The 17,178-nt window shown below is 47.9% G+C and overlaps 1 protein-coding gene across 17 annotated transcripts in view; it reads right to left on the bottom strand.

Moving 5' to 3' along the window:
* Nucleotides 1-17,178, bottom strand: part of PPP6R3 (protein phosphatase 6 regulatory subunit 3) — a 140,694-nt gene that overhangs the window by 66,922 nt on the left and 56,594 nt on the right. For 16 of the 17 annotated variants that reach the window (XM_059149836.1, XM_059149852.1, XM_059149861.1 and 13 more), the window contains 2 exons: nucleotides 6,732-6,964; nucleotides 2,171-2,357 (listed from right to left, as the gene is read on the bottom strand). The exons of the other annotated variant lie outside the window; for it this stretch is intronic. In XM_059149836.1, the coding sequence (XP_059005819.1) occupies nucleotides 2,171-2,357; nucleotides 6,732-6,958 (414 nt within the window). In that variant the 5' untranslated portion in view covers nucleotides 6,959-6,964. The remainder of the gene's footprint in view (nucleotides 1-2,170; nucleotides 2,358-6,731; nucleotides 6,965-17,178) is intronic. 17 annotated transcript variants of the gene reach the window in all.

Below are 17,178 nucleotides of genomic sequence, written 5' to 3'. Positions count from 1 at the left end.
ACGAACTGTGGCCAGGGCTGCGGACAGTACGACAAGGACAGAGAGGGGTCCCGGAGGGAAGATGACACCGCAGAGATGCTACCACTTCTGACACCGAAGGAACCCCGCGGCCGGCCGTCCTGGCCTGTGAGCTGAACGACTGCATCAGGGGAGCCAGGCCGGGCCCCCGGTGTCCTCGGTCCCCGCAGCCATACACGGCCTCGCTCACATCTCACGGGACAGAAACCATTTCCGCCCTTAGTCCTCCAACCGAGAAAGGCGCTAGAAGAGCGACGGTGACCGAATCCTCTCATTCTCCTTCCGAGAGCCCTAAGCCAAGAAGCACGCGGAGCCGCCGAGTGACAGGCCCCCCTCTGAGCCCTCCATCGGCAAACGCCAGCGCCCGGGCGCGACACATGGGACCCACAAGGGCAGCGCCAACCCTCAGAGTCCCAGGAGGCTTCGCGTGTTCTCGCTTGTATCAAAGGTACAGTGAGAAGAAGAGCCCCTGAATTTGGGCTCCCCTAGCACGGAGCAAAGAGAAAAACCACGATGCCGGCGGAAGGCCTGTGTCCGTCACAGCTGCAGCCACCTGAAAGGACCAGGACTCGGGCTGGGGACGGTGTGCAAAATCCGCCAGGACGCTCAGCAGCCCCGTCCGTTCTCGCCAGAAGGCAGAAGAGGAAAAGACAGCCTGTACAACAGGAATCGGGATTCGGGGGTTACCCTCTAAGAAAAACGAACCTCGATTCCAATACATCTCGGGGCATAATCCCGCCTAATTAAGAACATAAGTCCAATCTTGTCTAAAATAAAACACGCATCCACTCTGCGTTGGCAAAGGATGGACATGATGGGCCTAAAATAGTTCCATCCCTCCATGTCGGCTGACAGCAAAGGACGGGTCACGGAGCCTGTTTCCCATCAGGGAGGAGCCAGGCCCGGCCGGTTCAACCAACCGCAGCCCTGCCATCGCACTCTGGCGCGTCTATGCGTGCCTGAGCGTTGGAGGCTCTTGCTGTTCCTCGGGTGCCTGTTTCCAAGAGTGGAGCAGAATCTCCCCGTAAGCACACCCTTCTTCACACCAGTGTGCACTAGAGCTGTGACTCTCAAGTCTCAGTGTGCATCAGAGCCATCTAGAAGACTTACTGGAACTCCCAGATGGCCTGGGCGCCCCCCTCAGACAGTCTGACTCATGAGGTGTGAGGTGAGGCTTGCATTTCTGTCAGATTCTCAGGTGGTTCTCACGCTGCTGGTCATGAAACCGTGCTCTGAGAACCACTACACATACGGCAGATCCTTGGAAAATCAATTTCCCAAGTGTGTCTGAGCTGTTCAGGAACAAAACACATGTGAGGGGTCGCGGGGGAGACGGGGAGGAGAGAGTGGGACAGTTCCCTCTACAGTGAAGTAGGGTTTTCTGCCCAGCACTACTGGATGGGAAAGGCAGTCTAAACAGAGACATCTCGAGGCGCCGGGGTGGCTCAGCCGGTGGAGCGTCTGACTCTGGCTCTGGTCATGATCTCAGGGTCGTTGGGATCGAGCCCTACTTGGGCTCTGTGCTCAGCAGGGTGTCTGCCTCTCCCTCTGCCCCTCCCCCGGCTCATGTGCTCGCGCGCTCTCTCTCTCTCCCTCGCTCCCTAAAATAAATAAATAAAACCTTAAAATAATAATAATAAAATAAACAGAGACATCTCAAGCTAAACACTTAAGATTTTGAGTGGAATCAAAACAAAATTGTCATCATTTGTATAAACTAATCAATTACATTTACGGAAAAGCTTTTTGATTTACAGCCTCATTTGTGTTGTGCTCATCATTACTGGAAAGAAAAAAAAAACACAAAAACAACTGTCGCTTCCCCAGTCACTACAATGCCACTCGCATCTTCGGCCACTCAGTATGAGGCACAGCGCTGCCTTCGCCAGCGGACAGCCCACGCGCTCGTGCTTGCAGCTACTGGTCAAGAGAGGAGACCAAAGTACACTGCTGTGCTGGGCCGTGAGGCGATCCAAAGAGAACACATCAAGCTAGAACATGGTCGTGGATGTGGAGGGCAGTGTTAAGTCCGTGTATTTAAGTACACTCCGCTGCAGAACCTGGACTGAAGGACACTCAGAACACAATTACAGGGGATCGTCTCAGGAGGACAATCAGCCCTAATACTTACCTTCTGGAAAATGGTATTTACCTGTTCTGGTTTTCTGCTGATAAGAATACTGAGCACCTTGCTGAAGAAGCTGGCAAGTAGCGGGTTCAAGGGGGAGTCGTTTAGGAGGAAGCTATATAACCTCACGAGCAGGGACTCGTCTTCCCCCAGCCTATCGTTCATCTGGGAGACATCGGAAGTGAGCAACTCACAAGATATATTTGGGTACCTAGAAGAACAGGACACTCGTGTCATCATCCACGTTAACAGTTCCATTACATAAAGTAGAACACAAATCAGAAATGTTTCCTAAAATTTTGTGAAAAATAACAAAATCACCTCTGGGAATTAGAAAATCATTTCAATCCATTCTGTCCAACCTCTAGATTATAGTGAATTTTCTACGGTATCTAAAAACTTACTTCTAAAGCAAGCTTCTACAGGATACACTTTCCCTAACAAAACTAGAGCACACCTAGGGCTCAGGAGCACGGGGAGGCCGCACCTCGGGCAGGGCACAGGACCCCTCTGGCCACAGCCGTCAGCAGCAGAGCTTGCAACACAACCAGCGCCTACAGGACAACGGTGGGGGATGCCGGTTTCCAGGAAACTGCACTACGTACGGCACCCTGTAAGTTCTCCAGACACATTCTGGTTCCAAGACCCGCCACCTCTGTCTTCACAAGGCTGCGAGTCTGGGAGGGCCTGTACTACTGCACCTTAAGAGAATCACTGCTGTGACGTAGGAAGCAGAGAACAAGACATCAGCCTGAGTCACCAAGGAGGAGAGCGGCGCGCCAAACACCAACCAGCTCGGCACGCCTGCCTTCCTGGGTCTCCCAGGGATCCGCCCGGCGTCAGGTCTCACTGCTGTGGACACGGAGCTCTTCCGCAGACCGCACAGCCCTGGGAACAGCTGCAGCCCTGAAGGCCTGCTTGCCGCTGACCACCAGAGCACTCTCTCTGACATCAGACAGCGAATCCGCCTCCTCCGCTCACTCCTCTTGTCACATTTTCTCTTCTGTTTTCAACAGCAACAAGTGCAGACTCCAAGGCCGGTCCAACGATGCTCTCCGCCACCCCCAAGTTCACGTCTCTGCTCTTAATTCCTCCCCGTCAAGCAGCCAGGATCCAGGACCAACTAGTCCTCTGCAGTGGCAAGTCAAGGCTGGCCGGACAGGGATGTGACAAAACAGCGACAAGTTGCTATCGGACAGGCGAGGGCTGTTGCCTGGAACCCAGACAACAGCCCTCGAGGCATCCAAGACAAACAAGGCGGCCTGCCGTGAGGCCCCTGGCTCAAGAGGCCACCGGCCACAAACCAGAAGGCCGCAGCCGCCGAGGGGGTCTGCCATGAGGTCGGAAGATAGAGCAGTACGTACGTCCCCACGTGAACCTCGGCAGGGAGGAAGCGGACGGAAAAGAACAAACCGATGTGGCAGGTCTATGTGCACGAAGAACGTATTATCTAAGAGCTTTCTTCTGAGGCTCAAATTAAAGTCCGTCTTTCTTTCTTTATGGCACACGTGGGCTCGAGGAGGCTGTAACACAGAGGCACCACGATGCCAGCGGCGGGCTAACGCAGCAGCTGCAGGTGTGGCTTCTGGGCGGTCACCACCTAGGTCCAGACCGTCTCTTCCACTTACAAGCCACATCACCTTGAACAAGTTACTTAACCTCCCTGGCCTCCGTTTCCAAGTCTGTAAAATTAACACAGTAGCCTTTACCTCGTGGGGAAGGATAATACAAAATACTGAGAAGGAGGCCCGAGAAGAAGGAAAGCTCGCTGTTTTTATTCCTCTTTATTTTCCACTTCATAAAACTTCCAAGATGCTGGTTTGGGGGCTGGGGGTGCACTGTCTCAACTGCCCCATCGGAAACTGCTGGCAAATAAAGCGCCGGTAAACCACGTTGCGTACGGTATCGTCTCCAAATCCTGACACACAAGGTCCGGAACAGGACATGGGCATTTAGAACATCTTTTTCACGGATTTTTCAGGTATTTTTCCAGTGACTGAGACACATGATCTAGATAATGCAGCATGCATATGGGGCCTGGGTACTATACGTAGGGCTCAAAGTCCCGGTTCCAAACAGGCTGGCATTCCTCTCTCCTTAAACTTAGAGAAGCTTCTAACACACCCAGAGACCCCCTCCCCATTTCACTCTGCCTCTCCCGCTGCATGCTCTGACCTCGCCTCCTTTGTGGTGACAACCTGGAAGCAATCAGAAGAGACTACCCCCACAACGTGCATCTAGGCGCCTCCCTCCTCCCTCCCCACAGAGCCCACTGCTCCAAAAGCCGCCCTCCACCATCCTTTGGATCGCCGGCTTCCCACCTGCTCTGGCACACCACATCCCCGGAGGGCCCTCCCTCTGGCCAGCAGCTCCCGCCACACTGCATGGCTCTCGGCAGCACACAAACGTGCCGCCAGTTGTCCCACCAGGGATAAAAACGCCACTGTACCTCTCCCGACTCGATCTGCCTACAGCACACTTTCTCTCTCTGCTGCTTTCCCGGGAGACTCTAGAAAGAACGGTCTCTGCTCGGTGGCCAGTACTTCCTCAGAGGCATTCCGGCCAGGCTCTTGCCTCCAGCACTCCAGAGAACTACAGTGATGGGCCACATGCTCTGTCAAGAGCGCCCCCGACCTGCCTGTCCCGGCTCTCCTTCCCGAGGCCTGGCTCCCTTCGGCTTTCGGGGCGGCAGTCCCCTGCAGTCCCTCTATAGGAACCTCAACCCAACCAACAGCATCTTAGCTTTAGGACTGATTATACTACAAGGACCTATTCTCAAAGTTCCGTTAGTTCAAATTTCTACCGAATTATTTAGAACTGAGATATCTGTCATTAAGATTAAAAAGGTGGGTGCAAAATGACAAATGTTTAATACCTTGTATATGATCACTTAGGACAGTGATGAATTCAGCCCACGTGTAACTAATATAAAGTTATGAGACACAAAACACAGCAATCACTCTATCCCCAGACTAGAAGCACTAGTCTACATTTCCTGAGGTGATCACAGATCAATCTCAGCCCCGGAAAGCTTTCAGATCCCACCTGCTGGCACCCTCCATGGATCCAGCCGGGGGTCTCTAACCTGGCCAGAAGTGCAGCAGAGCTCATCTGCCCAGCGCAAGTCACGGACCCTCAAAATGGGGCCACCCACAAGGCTGTGTGTCCAGGGAGGCCCGCCTGCTCTCGCAGCCTCAAAGGGAGCACAAAAATAGCGCGGGCCAAGGCAATACTACAAAAGACATGACCACTTTTTGGTGAAATAAGCACCATCCCTAAGGTGTGATGTGCCTATTCTTCTTAAAGAGGTATTAGCTTCACTCAGCTGCTGAGGAAACCAACCGTGGAAGGGTAACCCCTTTGGCTCAAATTCTCTAAGAGGGGACCGTGACCCCCCTTCAGGTGGGCTGGACACAGAGCCCACAGCATCCCGACTCCCACCAGGATAAACCCCGCGACAAGCCGCACCCACACGTCCTGGGTCACTGGGAAGGGACTCCTAGAGCAGCCCGGTGTGGGTCTTCCGGGGCATGGGAGGATGCTGGTCTCCCCGCTGCCGCATTCCTTTCCTCCTCTGGTTTAGGGCACTTTTGAGTGGAGGCTGTCACTAATGCTCGCTGTCCATCTTAATGGCCAGCAGAGGACACAACCTCGCCTATCTGAAAGCCCAAGCTACCAGTAGCCTGAAAGCATTAGTAAGTTTTACTTCCCGGACAGCAAAATTCTCCCCATAAAGAAAGAAAAAGATACCTGAAAAAGGGAAGAGGCTAGGGGAGAAAGGGCAAAGAAAAATCTACCAAAAGCTTTAATTCTTCCGATTCCATTAAGTTTTTATTTAACGCTTGATATTAATGACTTTCTGTTCCTGCATCTCTCCCATTTTCTGGGGAGGAGGGAAAGAGCCCAGCGCAGAGGGAGACGGTCCACTGCACCCGCAGTACCTGACACGCGCGTCGAGTGCTCACAACAGGTTTCCAACCATGGCCGGTCCGAGGGTCGTAAGAGACGGTGATGAAGCCCCTAACCACCTGCCTCCCCCACCCCCGCACGACTGCTCAGCGGTGAGCAGGAGAGACCAGTGAGGAGGACATAAACGCTCTGTGGTGACCCCAGGTGCTAGCCACTTAAATTTACCTCCACTGACGTTCACCAAGACCCACTCCCTTATCTTAACAAAAGCCCGAATTTCTTGTAGCAGTGACGGTCTTCATAACCCTGGCTCTGGCTTAGATTTGCCAGGTGATCTGGGGCAGGAACATCATCTCTATCTTCCTACTTGCAAAGAAGAGAAAATACTTACTTGAATCGTCTTACTATTTTCAGAAACTTCATCACTGTTTATAAAGCACTTTGCCCTTCCACAAAGCCTTCTAACTGCAATTTAGAATGCTCATTTTAAAAACCCTGTGATTTCACTGGACTCGGTTCTAGAAGGGATTAAATGCTGCACTGAGTCTGTCACTCGGGACCATCTTAACACTCTACACAGTCTACAACAGCCCTGGGGAATTGCCAAAAGACAAGCGTAATATTCTACCCCCACTTCACTTCACCCCACCCTAAAGAGAAGATTGAATTTTCTTACTTGTATCTGATCTTTTCATCCATGTCTTGAGGTGGTTCTTCTATAATGAATGAGACTAAATCTTCGAGACATTCTGCTTTTAACAGAAACTCTATAAGTTTGCGGTTCTGAGCTTTACATTCCTGTAAAACATCTTCCTCATCCATTAATTCCTTCAGTGTTACATCTTCTCTTTCTAGAAGTGTGTCTATGTGGGATGATGAATGAAGATCAAATTTCCAAAACATGCTGGTCTAAACAAAATGCAGAGAGTATTTCAAATAAAATTTCACATATTAATTTTTCAAATTTCAGTTGAGTTTTACAATCTAAAATGCCAACTTGAGTCATATAAGTAAAATAAGTGTCATATTGAACCTATAAAATACTTTCTAAATAAGTAAAATCAGCAGGATTTTTCTTTCTCAGAAAATAGTTTTATTGATTAAAAAAAAATTCTGACTTAAATGCTTAAACTTGGGATGATTTTAACCTAAAAAATTAACCCATCCACACTCTGTTGAGAATTTATCACTGGCAGGGGCGCCTGGGTGGCTCAGTCGGAGAAGTGTCTGACTCTTGATCTCCGCTCAGGTCTTGATCTCATGACTTCATGAGTTTGAGCCCCATACTTAAAAAAAAAAAAAAAAAAAAGAATTTAACGCTGGAAAAGCAAGAAAGTAAACCCTTTCCTACAGTTGAAGAACACATTCTTACACATAAGTAATATCTTCAAGCAACAAATGACAAGCACTGTGACCTAAGTACCTAGTATTCGTCAGAATACTTAAGAATTAAATAAATCACCACCACAAACTAGCACTTTCAGCCACTAAGAGCACTTTCACAGGTCAAAGTCTGAAAACCATAAAATGATAAAATCTGTGCCATTCTTAAAAAAGAAACTAAACTAAAACCCCACTGTCGACGACTGAGGGAAACCAGCACCCTCAGTTGTCAGGAGGACCGCTGGACGTACACTGGACGGTAAGGGGCCACAGACACACTCTTCTTCCTCTCCCTCCCACCTTCCTCAGCAGCGAAAACAGGAAGTTTGCTTTCTTCAAGTTACAGAGTTAGGAGGGTCCTGACCGGTCACAACAAGAAACAGGAAGCACAGGAGTCACGACGTCATCTGCAGCTGCCATGACAAGACACGCTCAAATGCCACTTCTGAGCAGCACAGGGCAAGGCGACAGCATCAAACAGAAGTCCTGATGAGGGACAGGACTACTCACAAGTCACTCCTATCTGCCAAAGATGCGCACCACAGAACACCAACTCAGGGTCTGGAAACACACATTCTCACTTCATGTAACGCCCAAACCCACGGGTCAACGGCAGCCCTACTGTCCACGCAGCAGACCGGCTCCTGGTACCATCACCACCAAAACACGTGTGACAAGCTACACACGTCCAGGTGAAATGCTGTGTTGGGAGAGCCTAGGTGGAAGGAAGGAAGCTGCACAGGTCATAACCTATGGAGAGCACACATACATTTTGAGAAATACTCATTTTTGCTAAATCAGCCATACTAGGAGATCAGGTATGAATATACCCTGATTTAGTATTTTCATGAACATCTGTTCAAAAAATTTTTTTAAAAAATTGGAGATTGTGGAGGGCAAACTTTATGTATAGAGCCAGTCATACTGACCGATCCAGGAACAGAAGACAGACGCGCGCCACGGCAGGTGACTCAAGGGCGTGCAGAAGTGTATGCACTTCCCGTGACTTCACTACTGCATACACAATCGCAGAGTTTAAAATATAAGCCAAGTTTTAAGGGATCTTAAAAAAAAAAAGAGGACCCCTTAAGGGAAAAAGTTTCAGGTAAGATTATGAAATGTGGTGTTATAAAAGTTGTCCCTGCTCCAAAAAAAGAAAAAAGAAAAAAAAAAAAAACTTCAAATGTTTCAAAAGACACACAAAGCAACATGCTCACATCAAGTCTGCAGCGACAGGAAGACACAGTAAGCAGTGAGCAGCTGCTTCGACAGCTCACCTAGCCCAGAGCAGCAGTGCCGCACTCCAGGGGAACCTGCGCACAGACAGGCTTGCCACAAAGCTCAGCAAATGACACGAGTACACAGCACAGCCACCTCTCTCCTCTTAATGATCAGGCCATTAATTATGTACCAAAGACATCACAGAACACGCTAAAAAAGCAGGGTCACAGGTTCTCACACGGTGAGCAACCGCCCACATGCGAGGTCTCTCACCTTCAAGACCAGGAGCAGGCGGAGAGCTCCCTGGGAGCATAACACTTTGGTTAGTGAAGGACAAACACAAGTTCAAACACAAGAGCAACCTACTCCTACTTCTGAGGCAATTACCAAGGCCAGAAGAGCAGGGGTGGTGTATTCCTGACAAGAATGCAACTTTAGGGAAGAAGATGGTGGAAAAACCATAAATGCTATTTTGGTTTTCAGATTGCGGAAAATGGCCAACACACGAAAGAGACGTTATTATGCCATTTTAACCTCATCAAACAGGGAGGGAAAAAAGGCACAAAGCTAGCAAAGGTAACTCCAAAGGAGGAAAGAAAGCAGCTTTCCAGAGTGACACTGTCAGCACAGCCTCCAATGCTTCCGCTGGAGCAACGTGGCTCATTTATCTGGGAGTTTGAAACTGCAAACCCTAAAAACAGCACGGTCTACCCCTCTGCTTCCTCCTCGCTACTGAAGCGTATGAGGACGCAGACAGCTGTGTTCACGCAAAAACACAGGCCACATTTGGACTCCACACGCATACTAATCTGCACTGTTTATAAGGGGAGATGTGGGCACCCGGGCAGGGAGTGGAGCTCCAGTGCAGCTCGAGGAGCAAAAGTTCCTTAGAGAACCCCAAAAACCTCATCGTCCATGTCTGTACACCTTGTCTTCAAGGTCAATCATGGAAATTTTGACCTTGGGATGTCTACAAATTGACAGAAGAGTTCCTTTTACTTATTTTTTTTTTAATTTTTAAAAAGATTTTATTTATCCACCAGAGAAAGAGATACAGCAGAAGCAGTGGGAGCGGCAGAGGGAGATGCAGGCTCCTCACTGAGCAAGGAGCCTGGTGTGGCACTGGATCCCAGGACCCTGGGATCATGACCTGAGCCGAAGGCACACACTTAAACGACTGAGCCACACAAGATGTCCCGATCGCACTTACTTTGAATACTGCAGCAAAGTCACTGCCTGCAAAGCTGCAAAGGCTGTATTCAAATACTTTCCCATGCTCCACTGACATCAGGTCAGACTGTGCTTATTCCGGCCTGTAAATCAAATTTCTAATCATCTAACGGAAGTCTCTCCACCTGAATTCAGAAAACTGGACACAGTTAATAATTCAGCCTGAAGTATTTTTTTAAAAATAGTCACCAAAAAAGCAGTACGCTTTTTTTAAGGGCACCTGGGTGGCGCAGTTGGTTACATGTCTCTTAGTTTCGGATCAGGTCATGATCTCAGGAATCTGAGATCCAGCTGGGCGTCCTGGTTCTGCTCAGCGTCAGTTGGCTTGTCCCTCTCCTCATCCCCCACCCCCGCTGCACCCTCCCCCTGCACCCACATGTACGCTCTCTAAAATAAATAAATCTTTAATAAATAAATAACGTGGTATGCCTTTTTGGGGCACCTGAGTGGCTCAGTTGTTGAGTGGCTGTCTCTTGATTTAGTCTCAGGTCATGACCTTGGGGTCCTAGGATTGAGCCCCCCTTTCAGCATCAGGCTCCGTGCTCAGCTGGGAGTCTGCTTCTCTCTTTCTCCCTATGCTCCCCCTACTCATGTGCACACACTCTCTCTAAAATCAATAAATACATCCTAAAACATAAAGTAGTATGCCTTTTTTATTTTTGTAATCCCATACAGAAAGGCAAAGTATAATGAAAAACACTAAGAAATCAATTACACAAAAGCCAAGTTGATTATCAAGCCCTTAACAATAAACAAGATAAACACTCACATCCATCAAGTGGAAACTATAACTGCCCACAAACTAGATAAATCCTCAATTACAGATCAGAATATAATCACATCAATGTAGTACAAGTAAAAACTGACTCCCCGAATTTCAACCTTATAAAAGTAACTCATTAAATACCGGATTTATAAGAAGACTGATAATTAGCCATGATGACTTAAGAGCAGGAGTCGGCAAACTGCAGCCCACAGACCAGATCCCGCCCACAGCCTGCACACTAAGAATGGTTTAGATATTTTTAAAGGGTTGTTTTAGGAAAAGAGAAGAAAAGAATGTGTGACAGAGACCGAATGTGGCCCGCAGAGCCTGAAATATTTACTACCTGGTCCTTTACAGAAGTTGAGTGTCCCTGGCTCAGAGGGCAATCAGGTTTCCACTGACTCTAACTTTCTTCCCTCCCGGCTATCTCTGAGACGACATGGGTGTCCACCCAGCGCCTTCGCAGCCCACCCGGTAGGGTGCGGTCACAGGTTGCTGGCCCAGATATCTACAGACCCATTTTCCTTTCCCTAGGAGCTTACACAGACCACGCTCCTAACTTCTTGGGCAAGTAGGTACTGCCACATGACGATGTCTTCCCACTGTGCCATAAACCATAAAAACCTCCATGCACTCTCCTCTGCATCTGGCTGGATGTCCAAGACAAAAAAGGCTCTAAGTGATGGCAGAGCCAAAAAATGGAAGGTGCTTCCACATCTCCAAATCACCACCAGGAAGCAAGCTGCCAGCCAGCCTCAGGGCCTACTGTTACCATGAGCCGCCATGTAGCTGGTCTGTGCGCTCCGGCAGTTTGCAGCATGTCCTACCTGACCAGCCAGCTCCTCTGAACCCCAAGCCTGTGACTTCCTGTTTTATTATACTTATTTAAGCATGAGAGCAGGAATTTTTCAGCAACTATTTAAAAATGCCTAAGTCCTTTCATTTTTCACCATCCTGAATTAGAATAGCATTTTTAAAAATCAGAACACTTTGAAATACGCATTTCCACTGCATTTTCTTTAAACTGGGTACGTTACAAACTTAAAAATAAAATAAAACCACAGTAGACTCCTTAAGCAAACATGTATTTTATCTTTTGGCCAAAAAGCAAACTGACCGGAAATGAATAGCACCAGAATATTAAGTTACTCTAGCTTCTACTCATGTCCTTTGAAGTAAACAAGCTAGGTATGAACTAACAGTTACAAAGTTCAACCAGGGACCTGTGGTAAAATGGAGTCCTTTAAAATATACAACTAAGATACTCAGAAAAACTGAAAAGGGCCAGCACTTCAACCACTAGTTTTTACTTAATATAAATACACTGTGAAGTTCATACCCTAGCTATACCTCAATAGGATTTAGGGATAAAAAGGCATAGAATTTTTTACAGTAAACCAAATCACCAGCTTTTCTATTAACAAGACCAAGAGGGAAATGGTAAATAAAACCAAACCATCTTTCTTCAAAATCCCTGAGTTGTTTTGTTTCTTTGGGTTTGGGGTTTTGTTTGTTGCTGTTGTTTTTAGATTTTTACTTATCTATTTGAATCTTTTTCTTTTTAAGATTTTATTTACTTGACACAGAGAGCACAAGCAGCGGGAGCGGGAGAAAGAGACTCCCCAGTGAGCAGAGAGCCCGACATAGACTCGATCCCAGGACCCCGGAATCATGACCCCAGCCAAAGGCAGAAACTCAACCAACTGAGCCACCCAGGTGTTCCTACTTATTTCTTTAAGACAGAAAGAGTGAGCGAGCAAGCTGGCGCTCACATGCACAGTGGGGTGGGAGAGAGAGTCTTAAGTAGACTCCGCACTGAGTGTGGGCTTGATCTCACGACCCTGAAATCCAGACCTGAGCCAAAACCGAGAGTCAGATGCGCAACCAACTGAGGCACCCAGGCGCCCCCTCAGAGTTGTTTTGTAAATTGGATTAAGTGGCTTGCAAGCAGGGTTTTCTCTAAAAGAGCTGAAGGTCAGACAGGTGGGTCACTGGGGAGTGACCTGTCAGCTTGCCACAGAAGGCCTCCACTGTGCTCTGCACGCCCCAGAACTCAAGACACAGGTGAAAACGACCATCCAACATGCACAAAACAGGACCAAAGGATCCATAAACCTATTTAGTTCAGACCTGCCATTTAATTAACGGTCTTCTAAGATTACTGAAATACTTTCCCTCTTGGAAGCAAAATCTGGGCCATGGTACCTTTAATTCAAAGCAGTGAGGCAGTAACACTGTTTCTGGGGGAAACGGTGCCGTCCTATCTGTGACACAGGAACTAGTACAGTCAGGCGGTTAAATTCTCTGTAAAGGTATGAGAACATCAGACCCTCCGATTAATTTTCCAGGGTGCCGCCTACACAGAATATTCAAAAAGGTCCCAAATGTGGTACATATGTACACCACCTACAACCACTTGTTTTCATCAAATAAACATCACTTCCTCCCCAGCCCTGTGAGGACTGTTAAGCATCTACACGGACCCAGATTCCCATGCTGGCTCCACTACTGGCTGGCCCTGAAGTCTTGCGAAAGGTAATCTCAGGATCCTCACCAAGCAAACTGGTTGTGAGTCGTCGCTGAGAAAGGCCTGGCACGGGAACTGAAAGGCACAGGTACCACGACAACAGGAAGTGCCCGTTTGTGCAACAAGCATGCACCCCCCCACAAGCGTGCAACGTTTAAACCAGTGCCCCCACCAAACGTTCACAGGCACAGGGAGCACATAGGGTCTCGTGATAAAAAAGTCACAGCTTCAGATATAGTAAACTCGGGATCAGGCCCAAGATTCTTGTCTCTAGCAAATCCCCAGACACTGCTGTTCCTGCTGCCCTGGGTTTAAACTATTGCTGATCATCTGCAACAAATTGCAATAAGCACATTCAAACTAATTACACAGCCGTGAGACACAGAGAAAAGCATATGATGCAAATATGTGACTATGTTATTTATTTCAGAAACTCCCTGTGGACAAGCTGATACCACAGGGTTTTCTTTGGACATGACAGATGTAGAATGCAATATACTGTATCACTTTCTAACAGGAGCCCAGAAAGAATGATAGGACAAATGCAGTGGAAGATAAACCAGCAGCTCTCTGAGGGGAGATGCTGCTGATCGCCTGCCTACAAATGACAGAAGCAAGCTGAGGGAACGACAAGGAAGAGCGTTAATGAATTTAAAACTCAAACTCTTCTATTCCTAAGAACTGTGCTTGAAGTTAGCAAAGTTCTCTCCCACAAGAAGCTGTACTCCCTGAAACCTCCACCGCACACTACTGTTCACCGTGGAACATCTGGATGCAGGGCTGGTTGGGCCCAAGGCAAAACATTCAAAGATTCAAAAGAAGATTCCAAGATTATTAAGAATTTCTGAGCTTATGAGGAACAGCTGAGCATGAAAGCAAACACTTCTGATCCTGGGGCCCTGAGACCACATGGGCGGCACATGCATGAAGACGGCCTGTCCACGCCATGTCACCACCGACCCCGCTGGAACAGCCAAGATCCCATGTCCTAAGTGAGTATCCGCGAGTGTCAACTCCTCCTGTTTCACAGCTGCAGTCCCTCCAACACGCGGAGTACAAGCCACAATGGGAGAAGGAGCAGCTGCTTATGTCCAAAACAACACAAAAGGGAAGACTTAATCTCTAAGATTAATCTCTATAGATTAATATTTTTTCTACTTATGTATGCGATGAAGGGAATATCTGTAATAGATTTCTCATGATCTCAAACAAAGGTGTACAAGCATGTACTGTCAGAGTTCAGAACCCTGTGCCCTGGGGTACACTCCTCCCCAGGCCCCTGGCTCCCGGCTGCTGGAACAGAGCGGGCGCCACCTACCGGCTTGCCTGGCCCTGCCCGACAGAAACAGCACCGCACGCACCGCATGCGCCCGTGATGAGAGCCATGTGTAGGTTTCAAGCCACATCAAAAAAGTAAAGGAAATGCTACATTAATGTTAATAGTATACTTTATTTAACCTCACACATCCAAACATTATTATTTCATTTCAACATGTAATTCTTCTGGTAAGTCTTCAAAATCTGGGTGTATCTTCCACTTACAGCTCATCTCCACTTGGACCAGCCACACTCTATGCACAAGAGTCATACGGGGCCAGCAGTTGCTGTCCTGAGCAAGAGAGTTCTACTTACAGATTACTACAATTATGATTCAGAGTTTCTCTCCTGGTACTAAAATAACCACCCTCCCCCCAATCTCCTTCCACAGCCAAAGTCAACAGTTAACCACCTTTTCCACACAGGGCTAATGTGGGGTTGGTGAGGAGAGATTATGGGCCAAGTTTTTCCTTTCTTCTAATGCAAACATACATGAGAAATCGTGTTTATTCTTACACATATAAAGCAATTTATATAGTCTTCAACTTAAAAAAGTAGGTCACAAGAAAACTAGAACTGCTTTTGGCCTCTAATATCCAGAAATATTTGTAGGAATTAAAAGGGCTCGAATCAGGAGGGCCATAGGCAGCTCACTACTGGTTTCAATACACACCACCAAACTGTAAAATAGGGGCAGGTCTCTGGGAATTTCATTTTCTTTTTTTTTTTTTTTTTAAAGATTTTATTTATTTTGACAGAGAGAGAGAGAGAGAGAGAGAGAGGAGGAAGCAGGCTCTCCTCGGAGCAGAGAGCCTGACGTGGGGCTCGATCCCAGGATCCTGGGATCATGACCTGAGCCGAAGGCAGAGGCTTTAACCCACTGAGCCACCCAGGTGCCCCATGGGAATTTCATTTTCTAAACTAACTCAAAAATACTATAGGGGCACCTGGGTAGCTCAGTCGGATGGGGGTCTAACTTGCTTTTAAGCTCTCATAGGCCATGGGTCTGAACCTCACACTGGGCTCTGCGCTCAGCCAGGAGTCTACTTGAAGATTCCCTCTCCCCCCACTTTGCCCATCCCCCTCTCTAAAATAAATAAAAATGAATTTTTAAAAATGCCTAGAACACTCAAATACATTGGGAAACAATGTTTCATCAATGTAAAAAAAAAAAAAGACACTAGACTCCCCATCATCTTGGAGTAAATTGAACCTTCACGGTCCCCATTTAGATTGAAAACAACTTACTTATTCCAGAAGCAGCAGGCATAGTTACTCCAGCCTCTGGTCAAGTTTACAAGCAAGCCGGGAACAGGACGTACTGGACAAATCGAGCTGCTGAAAGGCGGCGCACACTGGCTCACGTCCTCCCGCCAGCATCCAGATACCTGTTATATCAGGACACCCTGGGCCTGGATGCAGGTATTGGGGAACTCAGCTGGGCAGCATCTGACAAGACCCAAAGGGGGAAGTGCCAGGCTCGGAGGGTGGGGGGCTGCTCGCTGGGCACACCGGAAGCCGCCTGCCACAAGAAGGGGGCGGGGGCAAAGCACCGCTACCGGGAGCGCGCAGTGCCACTGTGAAGGGAGGTCACTTCCGCACTGTTCACTAACATAAACCTCCTCCTCTCAGCAAAGCTGAACGCCGACGCAGATGTTCTAACTCTCCCACGAAGAGGCAGAGACATGGAACACAAAGAGTAACAGAGGGACTCTGAGGGCAGCTCTGGCTCAGCACCACGGGAGAAGATGACAGAGGACGGGCAAGGGCAAGTCCACCAGTGGCTGCTTCTGCATTTCCTACTGGTGCCCTCCTCCAGCCCCTCCCAAAGGCTGGACTCATTAAATCCAAGATCACAGTGCCTATTAGAGATACATATTTCTCTAGAGGAAAGGCAACTCTGAGCCACTTTCATTGTATTTGCTTTGTAACTTTGTAAAGAAGCACTGTAACTGCTTCTTCCAAAGAATATGTCAAAGGCAATGACATTTCTACCACCCAGATATTCCAGAATCATTTTTACTTTGTAATTCTTTGTTATGTCAGACTTTCTTTGAGAGTAATAAACAAAGGAGTCAATTCCATTTATTATGTGTTATATTAACCAGCAGGTACTCTGAATGCAGGAATACTACGATAAACGATCCCTACCCCTTGAAAATGACAATAAAACGGAGAAAAGAAAACAACGAAGAGAAAAGAACAAGAAGAAGAACAGGAGAATGAAAGGTATCAACTCCAAGCCTATTCCGTAGGAAGGGAGCTCCAGAGAGGGGAGCCTGACAAGAAAGACTTCCTTATACACAAGGCCCTGAAGACAGGCAGGGTTCAGTAGGTGATGCTACAGCAAAAAGTGATCCGGGTCAGCAGATACAGGTCTGCAAGCACAGAGAACAGGAGAGAGGTTTCCAGGAGCTTCAGGAAATTCATGGCAGGGGGAAGGCCCTGGTAACAGGAAGAGCTGTTCAGAAGGTGCAAGGATAAGCTTAGGCATCAAGCCCTGGTCTCGAAGGGCCCTGCAGGGATACAGTGCAGAGCAGCACGGGCTCACTGCAGAAGCAGAGACAGAACCAGTGGGTCTTAACAGAGATAAACATACTTTAAAATATCTACAGTAATGGTGAGGCAACATATTTTAATAACATATGGAAAGAAACAATTCTGGGCAGAAGCAGAGGA

The sequence above is a fragment of the Mustela lutreola genome, chromosome 1, assembly GCF_030435805.1.
Source record: "Mustela lutreola isolate mMusLut2 chromosome 1, mMusLut2.pri, whole genome shotgun sequence".
In the NCBI taxonomy this organism is placed as follows: Eukaryota; Metazoa; Chordata; class Mammalia; order Carnivora; family Mustelidae; genus Mustela; species Mustela lutreola.
Note: the sequence above shows the minus strand (reverse complement) of the source record. Positions and strands in the feature narration are given on the sequence as shown.